The sequence below is a fragment of the Vicia villosa genome, linkage group LG4 (genome assembly GCF_029867415.1).
Source record: "Vicia villosa cultivar HV-30 ecotype Madison, WI linkage group LG4, Vvil1.0, whole genome shotgun sequence".
NCBI lineage: Eukaryota > Viridiplantae > Streptophyta > Magnoliopsida > Fabales > Fabaceae > Vicia > Vicia villosa.
In genome coordinates, this window is record NC_081183.1 from 13,736,822 (window position 1) to 13,751,596 (window position 14,775).

General features: G+C 31.9%; 3 protein-coding genes across 4 annotated transcripts; 2 read left to right on the top strand and 1 right to left on the bottom strand.

Moving 5' to 3' along the window:
* Nucleotides 1-3,123: 3,123 nt before the first annotated feature.
* LOC131598844 (T-complex protein 1 subunit theta-like) lies at nt 3,124-6,974 on the top strand. The gene is made up of 12 exons (XM_058871414.1): nt 3,124-3,388; nt 3,649-3,911; nt 4,130-4,276; nt 4,377-4,538; nt 4,868-4,945; nt 5,309-5,442; nt 5,540-5,612; nt 5,692-5,769; nt 5,857-5,979; nt 6,181-6,275; nt 6,425-6,692; nt 6,807-6,974. The coding sequence occupies exons 1-12, from the start codon at nt 3,253-3,255 to the stop codon at nt 6,873-6,875; spliced, it is 1,626 nt and encodes a 541-aa protein (XP_058727397.1). The 5' UTR covers nt 3,124-3,252; the 3' UTR covers nt 6,876-6,974.
* Nucleotides 6,975-7,898: 924 nt separating this feature from the next.
* On the top strand, nt 7,899-9,454 carry LOC131594538 (protein NDH-DEPENDENT CYCLIC ELECTRON FLOW 5-like). The gene is made up of 3 exons (XM_058866707.1): nt 7,899-8,515; nt 8,603-9,067; nt 9,171-9,454. The coding sequence occupies exons 1-3, from the start codon at nt 8,006-8,008 to the stop codon at nt 9,366-9,368; spliced, it is 1,173 nt and encodes a 390-aa protein (XP_058722690.1). The 5' UTR covers nt 7,899-8,005; the 3' UTR covers nt 9,369-9,454.
* Nucleotides 9,455-9,513: 59 nt separating this feature from the next.
* LOC131594537 (protein SINE1-like) lies at nt 9,514-12,307 on the bottom strand. 2 transcript variants are annotated; one of them, XM_058866706.1, is made up of 3 exons: nt 12,173-12,231; nt 10,404-11,746; nt 9,514-10,176 (listed from the first exon to the last, which is right to left on the bottom strand). In XM_058866706.1, exons 2-3 carry the CDS (start codon nt 11,742-11,744, stop codon nt 9,679-9,681), a joined length of 1,839 nt encoding a protein of 612 aa, XP_058722689.1. In that variant the 5' UTR covers nt 11,745-11,746; nt 12,173-12,231; the 3' UTR covers nt 9,514-9,678. The 2 variants fall into 2 exon arrangements, with proteins under 2 accessions (XP_058722689.1, XP_058722688.1); XM_058866705.1 differs by having other exon boundaries at nt 9,516-10,176; nt 10,404-11,751; nt 12,173-12,307.
* Between the last annotated feature and the right edge of the window lie 2,468 nt (nt 12,308-14,775).

Genomic DNA, 14,775 nt, shown 5'->3' on the forward strand with positions numbered 1-14,775 from the left:
ATAAAAGTCACAAAATTTGTTTAACTAGCAAAGTTTAGTTTTTTGGAAGATTTTTCGTGTGCTACTAAATAAAAGTCAGGGAGTTCGTTAAACTTGCAAATATTAATATTTTAGAAGATTTTCATGTGCTATACTATTTAAAGTCACGAAGTATGTTAAACTTTGAAAATTTGGTCTTTTGGAAGATTTGTGTGTGCTACACTACATAAAAGTCACGAAGTTTGTTAAACTTGCAAAATTCGGTTTTTGGAAGATTTTCGTGTGCTCTTTTACTAAATAAAACTCATGAAGTTCGTTAAACTTTCAAGTTTTGGTCCTTTTGAAGATTTTCGTGTGCTTTAGTACATAAAAGTCACGAACTTCGTTAAACTTGCATACGTATGTATTTTGGAAGATTTTCGTATGCTATATTACATAAAAGTCACGAAGTTTGTTAAACTTGCAATATTTCGTCTTTCAGAAGATTTTTCGTGTACATACATAAAAGTCATGAAATTTGTTAAACTGTCAAAATTTGGTCTTTTGGAAGATTTTTGTGTGCTACTACATAAAAGTCACGAAGTTCGTTAAACTTACAAATTTTAATATTTTGGAAGATTTTTCGTGTGCTATACTACATAAAAGTCACGAAGTTCGTTAAACTTTCAAAATCTGGTCCTTTGGAAGATTTTCGTGTGCTATACTACATAAAAGTCACGAAGTTTGTTAAACTTGCAAAATATGGATTTTGGAAGATTTTCGTGTGCTATACTACATTAAATTCACTTAGTTCGTTAAACTTTTGAAATATGGTCCTTTTGAAAATATTCGTGTGCTACATACAACATAAAAGTCATGAAGTTGATTAAACTTGCATACATTGGTATTTTAGAAGATTTTCGTGTGTTATATTTCATAAAAGTCACAAAGTTTCTTAAACTTGCAAAATTTAGTCTTTTGGATGATTTTTCGTGTGCTATATACTATATAAAAGTCATGAAATTTGTTTAACTGGCAAAATTTGGTTTTTTGGAAGATTTTTCGTGTGCTACTAAATAAAATTCACGAAGTTCGTTAAACTTGCAAATATTAATATTTTGGAAGATTTTCATGTGTTATACTATATAAAAGTCCCGAAGTATGTTAAACTTTGAAAATTTTGTCTTTTGGAAGATTTTTGTGTGCTATACTACATAAAAGTCACGAAGTTTGTTAAACTTGCAAAATTCGGTTTTTGGAAGATTTTTGTGTGCTCTTTTACTAAATAAAAATCATGAAGTTCGTTAAACTTTCAAATTTTGGTCCTTTTGAAGATTTTTGTGTGCTTTAGTACATAAAAGTCACGAATTTCGTTAAACTTGCATACATAGGTATTTTGGAGGATTTTCGTATGCTATATTACATAAAAGTAACGAAGTTTGTTAAACTTGCAAAATTTAGTCTTTTGGAAGATTTTTCGTGTGCTATATTATACATAAAAGTCAGGAAATTTGTTAAACTGCCAAAATTTGGTCTTTTGGAAGATTTTCGTGTGCTACTACATAAAAGTCACGAAGTTCGTTATACTTGCAAATTTTAATATTTTGAAAGATTTTCGTGTGCTATACTACATAAAAGTCACGAAGCTTGTTAAACTTTCAAAATTTGGTCTTCTGGATGATTTTTATGTGCTATACTACATAAAAGTCACGAAGTTTGTTAAAGTTGCAAAATATGGATTTTGGAAGATTTCCGTGTGCTATACTACATTAAATTCACTTAGTTCGTTAAACTTTCAAAATTTGGTCCTTTTGAAGATTTCCGTGTGCTATACAACATAAAAGTCACGAAGTTAATTAAACTTGCATACATTGGTATTTTGGAAGATATTAGTGTGTTATAGTACATAAAAGTCACGAAGTTTCTTAAACTTTCAAAATTTAGTCTTTTGGATGATTTTTCGTGTGCTATATACTACATAAAAGTCACGAAATTTGTTTAACTTGAAAATTTTGATTTTTTGGAAGATTTTTTGTGTGCTTCTAAATAAATGTCATGAAGTTCGTTAAACTGACAAATATTAATATTTTGGAAGATTTTCATGTGCTATACTATATAAAAGTCACGAAGTACGTTAACCTTTGAAAATTTGGTCTTTTGGAAGATTTTTGTGTTCTATACTACATAAAAGTCACGAAGTTTGTTAAAATTGCAAAATTCGGTTTTTGGAAGATTTTTCGAGTGCTCTTATACTACATAAAACTCATGAAGTTCGTTAAACTTTCAAATTTTGGTCCTTTTGAAGATTTTCATGTGTTTTACTACATAAAAGTCACGAACTTCGTTAAACTTGAATACATAGGTATTTTGGAAGATTTTCGTATGCTATACTACATAAAAGTCACGGAGTTTGTTAAACTTGCAAGTTTAAGTCTTTCAGAAGATTTTTCGTGTGCTATATTATACATAAAAGTCACAAAATTTGTTAAACTGTCAAAATTTGGTCTTTTTGAAGATTTTCGTGTGCTACTACATAAAAGTCACGAAGTTCGTTAAACTTACAAATTTTAATATTTTGGAAGATTTTCGTGTGCTATACTAAAAAAAAGTCACGAAGTTCGTTAAACTTTCAAAATTTGGTCTTTTGGAAGATTTTCGTGTGCTATACTAAATTAAAGTCACGAAGTTCGTTAAACTTTCAAAATTTGGTCTTTTGGAAGATTTCCGTGTGTTATACTACATAAAAGTCACGAAGTTTGTTAAACTTGCAAAATTTGGATTTTGGAAGATTTTCGTGTACTCTTTTACTACATACATTTCTTGAGATTCAAAGTAGGTCGAAATCGATTGTCACAATCATACAAAATTGTCGATGTTCTCACCAAACAACTCGCCGGATCAACCTTTTCTTACTTTCTTGCCAAACTGGGACTTCTTTCAATGCATACTCCAACTTGAAGAGGAGTATTATATATCAATGTTACTTAATTTTAGCCATTAGACTCACTCCTTATAAATAAGACACTTAGTTAAGTTCTATGTATATAAATACACATCACCTATAAAAAATTAGATTGTATAATAACTTTTTAATATGAAATTAAATTTATCAATTTAAAATATTTATAATTATCTAATATTATATTATTTTCGTTTTCACTCTCTCTTCTAAGAGCTTCCTTATTGGAAAATTCTCATACCCTCACTCTGAGACTGAGAGTCTACACAAAAAATTTCAAATCACCAATTTCTGAGTTTTAGGGTTAGGGTTAGGGTTATTTCAATTTCACCAAAATGGGTTCCTACGGAATGCAATCCATGCTGAAGGAAGGTCACAAACACCTTTCCGGTCTCGACGAAGCTGTTCTCAAGAACATCGATGCTTGCAAGCAACTTTCCACCATTACTCGAACTTCTCTCGGCCCAAATGGTAACAACAATCACAATCACATTCACCATTTTCATGTATTTATTTCACTTCAACATTGTTCCTTCAGATTCCAAAAGTTCAGATTGTGAAAAAAGCTTTTTTTTTTTTTGTTGTTGTTGTTGTTGTTGTTGTTGTTGCATTGATGAAGAGAATTTGGGATCTATGATTGAAAATGAACTGGTTTGGTTTGGTTTGGCTAGATTTAGAATGGTGTTACTGTTGGTGGACGACTTATGTGTGTTGTTTTTGTTTTGCTTCAGGTATGAATAAAATGGTTATAAATCATTTGGACAAGCTTTTTGTCACGAATGATGCTGGGACGATTGTGAATGAACTTGAAGTTCAGCATCCTGCTGCCAAGCTTTTGGTTTTGGCTAGTAAGGCTCAACAGGAGGAAATTGGGGATGGGGCGAATTTGGTTATTTCGTTTGCTGGCCAGCTTTTGCAAGGGGCGGAGGAACTTATTAGGATGGGGTTGCACCCGAGTGAGATCATTAGTGGATATATAAAAGCAATCAATAAGGTTTGTCATTTTTTTTTCTAATGAGAGTCTTGCTAGCGATCAGTGTTTTGAAAATCGGACTGGAGATAGAACTTGGTTGAACGAAACTACAATATAATCGGGATCATGGTTTAACTGGTTGAACTAGTCGGTTTCATCTGGTTTTAAAACATTGGTAGTGACTAACTTTTAAGTGTCGCTCTCTTTCTATCTCATTCTCACTCGTTGTCATGTTTTAGACAGTTGAAATATTAGATGAGCTGGTGGAGGAAGGCTCAGAAAGTATGGATGTGCGTGATAAGGAACAAGTTATTTCTCGAATGAGAGCAGCAGTTGCTAGCAAGCAATTTGGTCAAGAGGATACCCTATGCTCACTTATTGCTGACGTTAGTATATTCCGCTTACCCCATTTTATTATGTTAGGAATAATATGATTTAGTAGCAGCACGAAGTTTGAACATTCTTACTTTTGTTTCCACAATACAGGCGTGCATCCAAGTTTGCCCGAAAAACCCTGTAAACTTTAATGTGGACAATGTTCGCGTTGCAAAGCTCTTGGGAGGGGGTTTGCATAACAGTGCGGTTGTTCCTGGAATGGTTTTGAGAAATGATGCTGTCGGGACTATAAAGCATATTGAAAAGGCAAAGGTTAGATCTTTATACATTCTGTCTTATTGGAAAGGGTATTTATTATGCAATTCATTTGTTGGAATTCTTCACAACTCTGTTATTTTCATTTCCTTTATGTAGTTTTTGAAACCAAATGTCCACCAAGTAATTATGAAAAATATTTATTTGTTCTCTCTCACTTATTGTTGAATTCTAGTGTTTTTCACCATCATGGATCAAAGTATGTTTGAATTTGATTAAAAATCATCAAATTAGTGCATCAATTTTTTTTTATCTTCTCTCCATGAAATTTTACCGGCAGACTTGCATATTGTCTATTACTGAGAGTTTTGTTAATGTTGTTTAAGGTTGCTGTGTTTGTTGGCGGTGTTGATACCTCTGCAACTGAAACTAAAGGAACTGTCCTCATACATTCAGCCGAGCAGGTATAGGCAAATGGACTATTTAATTTGATTACATTTATTTTATCTTTTCATTTAAACTGGTTGTGAAATTTATTCATTGTTTTAAGTTATGAAGCACTTGCAAAGGCATGAACACCATTGACACATTGACTCTAGTAATAGTTTTTAGGACAATTTGTGCTATTGATTCTTAATCATTTCTTACTGTGTAAGGCAATGGCTTAATTTATTACCGTGCCTGATACTGTCTGTACTAATGGAGCTTGAGATTTCAGCCAATATTTTCTTTCATATAACTTATAAAAAACTGCTAAAGTATGTTTTTTAAATCATTTGTTGGTTTTGGTTATTGTGGATTTATTCTACTTGTTTTGATATGTATAGCTAGAAAACTATTCAAAAACTGAAGAGGCTAAAGTAGAGGAGCTCATCAAGGCAGTAGCGGACTCTGGTGCCAAAGTGATTGTCAGTGGTGCTGCCGTAGGAGAGATGGCTTTGCATTTTTGCGAACGTTACAAGTGTGTAAAATCTAATACTATTGAATTTGCATTAATTTTGTCAATTTTAAGCTGTGGTATGAGTATAGTTTATTTTCTAACTTGAATATTCCTGTAGGCTTATGGTTCTGAAAATCAGTTCAAAGTTTGAATTACGTCGATTTTGCCGAACAACTGGTGCTACTGCGAAGGTTAGTATCGTTGCTTCTTTGGGTACATATAGACTTTTGTTACCTACCTTCTGTCTAATCCATTTTTTTCCTTCAACAGCTGAAACTTAGCCAACCAAACCCAGATGATCTTGGACATGTTGATTCTGTTTCAGTCGAGGAAATTGGTGGTGCCAGGGTAAGTTGAAGGCTTGTTCTGTTCCTTCTTTTTGTTCTCATTTCTGTGTGGCTTATAATTTTCCCTTCTTTATGATATGAATTGCAGGTAACCATTGTGAAAAATGAAGTTGAAGGAAACTCTGTATCCACTGTTGTTTTACGAGGAAGTACCGATAGTATCCTAGATGATCTTGAAAGAGCAGTTGATGATGGAGTCAACACTTACAAGGTGATTTCCAATGTCCCGCGCTTTTATAACAAGGGAATAATAAAAGAAAAACGTCACGTCCTGTAAAATTTGGGTCTCTGCAAACCTAAGAAATCCTATTACATCAGTTTGAATTACACTTTCTTCCGATGCGTTTTTCTTGCAATAATTGTAATTTTAAATGTCGATTAATCTTTTTTTCCCTGTGCAATTATTTGTCAGGCCATGTGCAGGGATAGCCGCATTGTGCCTGGAGCTGCTGCAACTGAAATCGAGTTAGCTAAAAGGGTGAAAGACTTTTCCTACAAGGAAACAGGGTACGTATCTAAAATCTAAATTTAATCTTAGAATTTTTAATGCTGAACTATAACTTCAAGATTATTGCTTTGAAATTAAGCACTTCGGTATCTCTGATTTTGGGCTTTAATTTGTTTATTTTTAATAATCTTTTCTGATGCCTCTACAGATTGGATCAGTATGCTATAGCGAAATTCGCTGAAAGCTTTGAAATGATTCCAAGAACTTTGGCCGAGAATGCTGGGCTAAATGCAATGGAAATTATATCTTCTCTTTACGCAGAACACGCATCTGGAAATACCAAAGTTGGCATTGATTTGGAACCGGGTGTCTGTAAGGATGTTTCAACCATGAGGGTCTGGGATCTCCATGTGACCAAGTTATTTGCTCTTAAATATGCTGCAGATGCCGCATGCACCGTACTACGAGTCGATCAGGTAATCAACTAGAAGTAAATAGTAATTAATTATTCACTGTCAACTCCTAATTACCACTTTGGAAGCACTTTTTCTTTGCATAAATTTATGGAAATTGTATTTTGATATTTTCAGATTATAATGTCAAAACCTGCTGGTGGACCAAGGAGAAATCAACCTGCTCCTGGCATGGATGAAGACTAATTCATTGTTTCCTTGCTTATGTTAACAAACCACCTATAGAAATTTTGAATTTTAGATTAAAGAGATTGTATTTGGTTAATTTAATTTCATTCCTCTTTTTTAGTGTCTATTCTCTATCATTTCCTTTTTGTTTGGGAATTTTGTAGAATGTAGTTGACTCCTATGATTTTGAATAGAAAGAAAAAAAAAATTCATGTTTGATGTTCTAAAATGCAAGCAAAAGCTATTTAATTTTATCTCATTATATTTAATCTTTGTTGTGTAAAATATTAGTCAAACTATTTATTTACTCTAGTAACAATGTAATAAACATTTTTAGGATTTATTTACTATGAAGCACAGACTCCGACACGGACACCGGGACACGACACGACACGGACACTCCGACACCGATAATGTTGAAAATATAGGACACCGACACCGCTACATATAAGCTAATATTTGAGTTTCATTTATCCATATATTGATAAAAATTATTGTCTAAAATTCTTTATATATAATATTGTTTCAATACATGTTTAACTCTTTTAGATGTGTGTGAGATTTGTCCAAAAATATATAAATGTGTGGTGAAGCAAAGAAATAAAACAAATTTTTGTTTGAAATCTTTGTCTAAGTTGTCGGAAATATGTGGTATGAGTGTCATACGAGTGTCGGACACTGATTAAAAGAGTGTCGAAGCAAAGAAAAAAACCATTTTTTAGGGGACACTTGTCTGACTTTTCCGACACTTGTTTGACTTTTTCGACACGTGTCGTACGGGTGTCATACAAGTGTCGGACACCGCGACACGCCTACTCCTAGAGGTGTCCGTGCTTCATAGTTTATTTAATCCTATAAAAAAATTTATTTAAAAAATGAAAATTGATTTTTTTTTTTTAAGAACTATATGGTAAAATTGGACTACAAACAAACAAACAAATAGTACCAAAGTTTATAGAAAAGGACAAAAACTAGAATAATATCTTGAAATATTTATGATGCTAAATAGTACTATGAAATACAAAGGCTAGTATCAAAAACCTTATCTACTTATGAATCAATTTCAAGCAAGAAAAAACCAACAAGAGGAACACAATTCTTCTCCTCCTTAATGCATGAAACATCTCATTTGTTTTTGAAGCATAACCATGGCTTCTTCAACTTCACTTTTTTGCTCCAATTTCTTCATTTCAAAATCTACTAGAAACACACTACTACCATCACAATTTTGTTTACCTTTTCCTAGCTATACTCAACACTATCATTTCAAGAGATTTTTTCCACTTCCAAAAGTAGCTTCTGTGCCTTACCAACCAATCAACTTCGATTATTTACAACAAGAATTCAATGGGCATGGAGTCACTTTTGAAGAAGTTGGTGGAAGTTGTATGGCCAAAATGGAATTGAAAAATGGAAGCATTGCTACCATTTTGCTACAAAATGGATTGATTACTTCCTATAAAGCACCTATGTGGCATGGTGGAAAAGTTGAGCTTCTTCATACTGCTGTATCAGAAGGTGAATTTGGTGATGCCATTATTCAAGGTGGAGTTTCTTTAAACTTCAATTTTCAAAGTAATGATGATGATGAAGTTTCATGGTCTCCGACTAATTGGGTTTTGCATAACATTAAAGGCAATGCCGAAGAATCTATTAAGGTATATATTTGTATAACGCTAATAACATCATTTTAGAACCGTCTCAGATGAAATTTGATTATTTGAACTCGGCAACGTTTTATGCAGGTAGAATTAATAAACAAAGGACCGGATGGTAAGATCGGATTAAAATACATTGTAACTTTAGAAGAAGATGGATTAGGCTCCGAGCTTGAAATCTCGAACTCAAACTCTATGCCTCTTCAGATGAAAGGTTCCATCTTGACTCATTTTACAGTAAGCAATCCAGAAGCAACTTATGCAATAGGATTAGAGAGATCAAATTACTATATCCGACCGCCTTTTGAATCGGAGTTCATTTTGAGTCCTTCGGTTTCGAGCGAGGAGAAAGGATTAGAAAAAACATGGAAATCTTCTGTTAAACAGTTTTTTCCTGGTTGGGGAACTAGCAATCAAAACAATGAAGCGGAAGGAAGTCAAAGTGATAGTGAAGATACGATTGGTGAAGAAATGGATACCTACAAACAGTTAAAAGAAAGAATAAGTCTTGTATACACGGATGCACCTCGAAGTTTTACACTGATCGATAGGGTATGCAATCGTCATCCGAAACAATAGATTTATCAATACGCCTATAGCATAAGCGCTTATCAAACTTCTATCTTAATAATAATCGTTTTCTTTTTTGAATCAGGGTAGAAGAAACTCGGTATTAGTTGGAAGGAATGGATTCGATGAAACCTACTTGTTCAGTCCTGGCTCATCCGGCGTTGAAAGTTACAGCAAGTATGCATACATATGTGTCGGTCAAGCTGCTGTCCTCCAACCAATAGTATTAAGTTCACAAAATGTATGGAAAGGAGGACAGTATCTTCACAATCCAAATCTATAATGTTTTGCAATGCTTCAAAGCAGTTAAAACAATGAAATTTATCTTTTTGGCTAAATGTAATGAAATGATTCATCTAATTCCAAACACAGCATTTGTGTTTAAACTTCAACATAAGGTAGAATTCATTCGAAAGTTATTACAGAATCTTACAAAGAAAATTAAACCATATTGAAAAAGCTACATTGTACTGATCCTCAACTTCTACACATGACTTTCCAACATTTAGTTGGAATTAACCGACTACTTACGTAAGACTCTATTCATAAGTCTCTAGATCCTCGTATTTTACACTAGAACGAACAAAACACATTTATGTAGGGACAAGGAAATGTGCTTCTTCTTGACTGTTGATCCAGAGTAAAGGTGTAGCCATCGCAACAATGAGGAAAGAGAGTCCACAGAAGAATTTGCGCTTCGCCTTTTGAAGTGGCTTTACCGCGAGAAGAGTTTGTGAGACTTTTCTATTCTCAGGAACCATTTCGGAAGGCTTCTGCATATCAGAATTACCAAGAATGTCATCGGTTGATGAGACTGATTCTTGTTCGTCTTGATACTGCATGTCATCGCCACATGAGCTTCCGTTCTCGTTGCTATCATCATATTTGACGTGATGAGCAGTACCGTTCTGGTTATACTTGGAGTTAGATGATGGAGTCCAGATAATGTTTCCTGAGGATAGACTCTTGTACCGTCTAATCGGTTTTTCAGAACAGTCGGAACTATCATCTGTTGGGTCTTGAAGTGAACGAATGAGCCTTTTTGGAGTTTCGAAAATTTGAATGCCTTCAATGACTTGTGTGCGCGATCTCTGAGTAAAGGATACATCAAGTTTCAATTAATAAAAAGGAAGCTAATTTGAAGCCAGAATAATGATATGTAAATGTAAGCTGTAAATGAAAATGAATAAACGAAAAAGTTTCAAGTGTACAATAGTGATTATGCATAAGCAATTCATTAGCAGGAAACATAAATCGAAATAACGAAGAAAACCGAACTAGAAATATCTAACCGTTGGGTAAAGGATGTAAAACTTACGAGGGGACTTGTGTTGGTACTTCTGGATATTCCGTGCCTAGGATTTCTAGGGACAAAACCAGCAAATTCTTCGGTTAAATCTCCATTTGCATTGGAAAACTTGTGATCCGCAGTGTTATCGAAGAAGCCATTTCCCTCGTCTGCATTTGATGAGAACAAACCATCCTTGAGAGACACATCCACTCCTCCATTTTCAAGGCTCCAAAGCTTCCTGTTGACACTCCTTCGCGAATAGTTCAGATTATGAGAAGACTGAAAAGTCGAAATGGGCGATTCGGTAAGGGATCCGTGTCCAGGGAAATAGTCAAGTGTACGTGACTCAGGTGAATTAGATGCCGGAGTAAGGTCCCCGTCACCCGAAGAACTATCCCCTTCCATATAGTCTCTCCTACTAAAATTTGAATTTGAACCCGTCACGGATGCAGGACTTTTCATACATCTCAGTTTTTTGTCGGTTGCGACTTTCTTGGCTGTTTGCAAGGCTTCAAGTGCAGCACCTTTGATGAATGCCATTTTGTCGAACTGGCACTGTTCCATCTCCTCGATCACTTGTTCGACTTCCGAGAAAATACTCCTCGGATCCAAACACTTCATCAAGTAGTTAACCATTTGAATTGCTGAGAACCTCTTCTGAGAATTCCCATCAGAAAGCTCTCCACCGACATTTAATATTTGAAGCCCGGAATGTATGAGCAATCGAGCATATGCTTCAACAATCAGAGAGTTGCGCTTCGCTAACGCCATAACCAAACCCATATGCGAATTACTCTGTGTAGACTTTCCATCTAACGCCGCCGCAACATTTTGGCAAACGTTATTAACCATTTCATTAGAAGCATACCGCCAATTATCCGAATCAACAAGTGCCTTCAAGCAAAGAGCTGCGCCGCAGCTCAAACTCTCCTGAGAACTCGTGAGCGAATCAGAAAGCGGCTTACAAATGGATCGAATTATACTCTTCTTCTTATCTTCTGGCATTGTAGGGTCGATTCCGTATCTTGCCACAGCTGGAACAACCTTGGAACAAGCTTGTTGGAGAGGGAAAGATCCTGCACTCGAAGCTAAAGTCTGAATTATGGATTGCATGATACTCTCAATCATCGGAACAATTTTAACACCATGAACCCTAGCAAGAACCTCGTATAGCGATATGGTGAATTCTCCAGACAAAGTTCCGGTTTCCTTAGTTTCAGACACTTGAGCTAGAAAGATAGGAATTGTCCTAAAGTCCAAATCTTTCACATAAGACTTCAATGCTCTCATTGCGGATTTGCGACTATCAGCGTCTTTGTCGAGATTTTCAAGCTCCCTTTGCAGCACAGGACTCAAACTCCTTCCCATTGCTGAACTGAAACCAAAAAACAACAGCAAAATCAAATCCAAAAACTCATGAACAATCAAACACAAAATTCACCTCATTTCATATCAGAAATCTATAAAACAGAAATTCATAACCCTATTAAATTCTTCAACAATTTTTCCTTAAAGCTCAAAGCTTTTCAAATGGGTCAGTCCAAAATTTTACAATTCACAGCTATCTTTAACAAAATTAACAAATAAAAAATTAATCTTGAAAATCGAAAACTCACAAATGAAAATCCAATAAATCTAATAATCAAAAAACAATCTTTTTCTGGGAATTCACAACCCATTAGGTAGAAATGAAAAAAAAATGATTTTTTTTTTAATTAACAACAATAAAAAAACAAAAAGAACACAAAAACGTAATAATGTAATCATAATAATAATGAAATGGAAAAAGGTAGTACCTTTATGAAATGGAATGAAGAATTGAAGGTGGAAATTGTGCTGTGGAGTAGTAGAGTGTAGAAGAGAGTGAGTGTGTAGCAAATTTTGAATGTGAAATTTTTAGGTTTTGAAGATTCAATTTTTTTTGAATGTTAATAGATTTTGAATTGGTTTGGAAATTCTTTTGTCCAAATTCCACCGCTATCCCTTTCTGTGGGGTCCACACGAAAATCATATTTAATTTAATATTGATATATTTTTTAATGTTTATTGTTTTGTTTTTATTTTCTTTGTTGTTATTTGGATTAATTGGTTGAGATTTGAAATTTGAAAAATGGAAGGAAATTTTTGAGAGAATCCATTTTTGTTTTATTTTGTATGTTTTTTTAATTAATTAGAGTTGTTATTTGATATATTGTTATTTTAAAAGTGGTGTAGTAATCTAGAAGAAATTATTTATTTATTTTAGAAATTATTGATAAGATGGTTGAATTAATTTATTTTATATGATGCACGAATTAATTTAATATATTTAAAATTGAAACTGAAAAAATAAAATATACGGTAAAATTAATTGAGATTGAACGTTATGATATATATATATATATATATATATATATATATATATATATATATATATATATATATATATATATATATATATATATATATATATATATATATATATATATAACTTTATTGTATAATAGATTAATAATAAAATAAGAAAAGATGAGAATAAAGAAGAAAAAAGTATTGAGCTGAAGAATTAATGAAACTTTTATTTAATAATTAACTAATTGTATTATACAATAAAGTTTTACTTACATGTTTTTATGCTTTTATTAGTATATATATATATATATATATATATATATATATATATATATATATATATATATATATATATATATATATATATATATATATATATATATATATATATATATATATATATATATATATATATATATATATATATATATATATATATATATATATATGCCACACAAGTGAACATTCTCTTATATTATCTTATATTATAAGAAAATATGCTTTTATTTTATACAATAAAGATTAGTTTATGTTATAAAGGCATATTTTTATTTGATATGCTACACAATTGAACGTTCTCTCTCTCAAAAAAAAAAAAAACTTTTATGAAAGAAATTAATTTTGACCATCTACAAATATAATAAATTTAGTTAATCATTGACCATCTAATAATATGCTCAGTTTAAAATTCAATAAATAACTTTTATTTGTATTTACTATATGTTTGACTATTCAAAATATTTTGAAAATATATTAAAAAAACATTTTTTAATACATTTTTTAATACTCTTATAATAGAAAAACTTATTTTTAAAATAATTTAGAGTTCATTTAGAAGCTTAAAAGTTTGACTAAAAGATATTTGTTATGAATTTACAGTTTATAATATAAATAGTTATCACTTGAAAAAGCTTATTTATAAATTTATTTGGACTATTTATATAATAAATAATAAATAATATAAATTATTTTCGTAAGAATATATTAAAAGTTTTTTTAGACAAACAATGGATAATATTCTATAATGGTGTGGAAGTATGGTCATTTGAGACTTTTTTCTTCTTCTTTCTATTGAATAAAAATTCATCAATTATAATCACAATTTTTTTAATCAAGTATGGAATATATTTTAAAAATACAAAACAACAACTACTTCATAAATTATTAATTTTAAAAATAGATTAACTTGTAAGAGTAATGTTATCTTGTGCCCTAAGAGCACAAGTTAAGAAATTCATAAATAAAAAGTTTGTATTGAAAAAAGTAATCAAAAATATTAATGGTAAATTTTTAATGAAAAAAATACACAATTTTTAAGTAATTTTTTTAAAAAAAATTTAGCTCTTAACTTATGTCCTTAGGCACAAGTTAGCATTATCCAACTTGTAAAAACATCCCCAGTATAATGTGTGTATATGAAGGAATCACACGACAAGATTCAAAAAGATATTATAATGTATAAAGAATTTTTTATTTAATTAAAATATGTCTAGAGAGAATATTCACAATAAGAAATGCAAGAATAATCAACATTAAATTTGTTTCAAGTCAAAGATTTCTTTAATTTGTCTAGTTAGCAAATTTGATAACAAACACGTTTTCATAAAATTCAATTTGAAAGGAAGTGTAAACTCCAATCTTCATTGAGAAAACTCTCAAGAATATTTTTGGATTATCCCTAAATATGTCACCACACAAGTTGATATTATAGAATTTCCTTTTGAAGATTCATCTAAATTGCATTTAATCTAATTATGACTATGAAAACACGAATTAACTTGCAAGATTCTAGGTGTGTAGGAAGGTCAGTATTTGATGTCATAACATTTAAATAATTGTAAAGTCGTGAATTGAAGAATATGTGTGTCCATTGAAAAACGTAGATGTCTTATATACTACTCTCTCCGTCCCACAATGAGTGACCCATTTAAAATAAAATGATGTCATTTACTGTGTGTCAAGTTTTCCAAAGAATTATTATGATGACTGATGAGAGTCGTGATCAAAATTTGAATTTCAGAGCTCCAACTTCTACTAATAAGTTTTTGAATAAGCTTTAACAATTAAT

Excerpts from the sequence above, each read along its gene's own strand:
- LOC131598844 (XM_058871414.1), top strand. The coding sequence starts at position 3,253 with ATGGGTTCCTACGGAATGCAATCCATGCTGAAGGAAGGTCACAAACAC. Across the intron at positions 5,613-5,691 it reads CAACTGGTGCTACTGCGAAG|CTGAAACTTAGCCAACCAAA; the intron begins GTTAGTATCGTT and ends TTCCTTCAACAG. Across the intron at positions 6,693-6,806 it reads CCGTACTACGAGTCGATCAG|ATTATAATGTCAAAACCTGC; the intron begins GTAATCAACTAG and ends TGATATTTTCAG.
- LOC131594538 (XM_058866707.1), top strand. The coding sequence starts at position 8,006 with ATGGCTTCTTCAACTTCACTTTTTTGCTCCAATTTCTTCATTTCAAAA. Across the intron at positions 8,516-8,602 it reads ATGCCGAAGAATCTATTAAG|GTAGAATTAATAAACAAAGG; the intron begins GTATATATTTGT and ends CGTTTTATGCAG. Across the intron at positions 9,068-9,170 it reads GTTTTACACTGATCGATAGG|GGTAGAAGAAACTCGGTATT; the intron begins GTATGCAATCGT and ends TTTTTGAATCAG.
- LOC131594537 (XM_058866706.1), bottom strand. The coding sequence starts at position 11,744 with ATGGGAAGGAGTTTGAGTCCTGTGCTGCAAAGGGAGCTTGAAAATCTC. Across the intron at positions 10,177-10,403 it reads GTACCAACACAAGTCCCCTC|AGATCGCGCACACAAGTCAT; the intron begins GTAAGTTTTACA and ends TCCTTTACTCAG.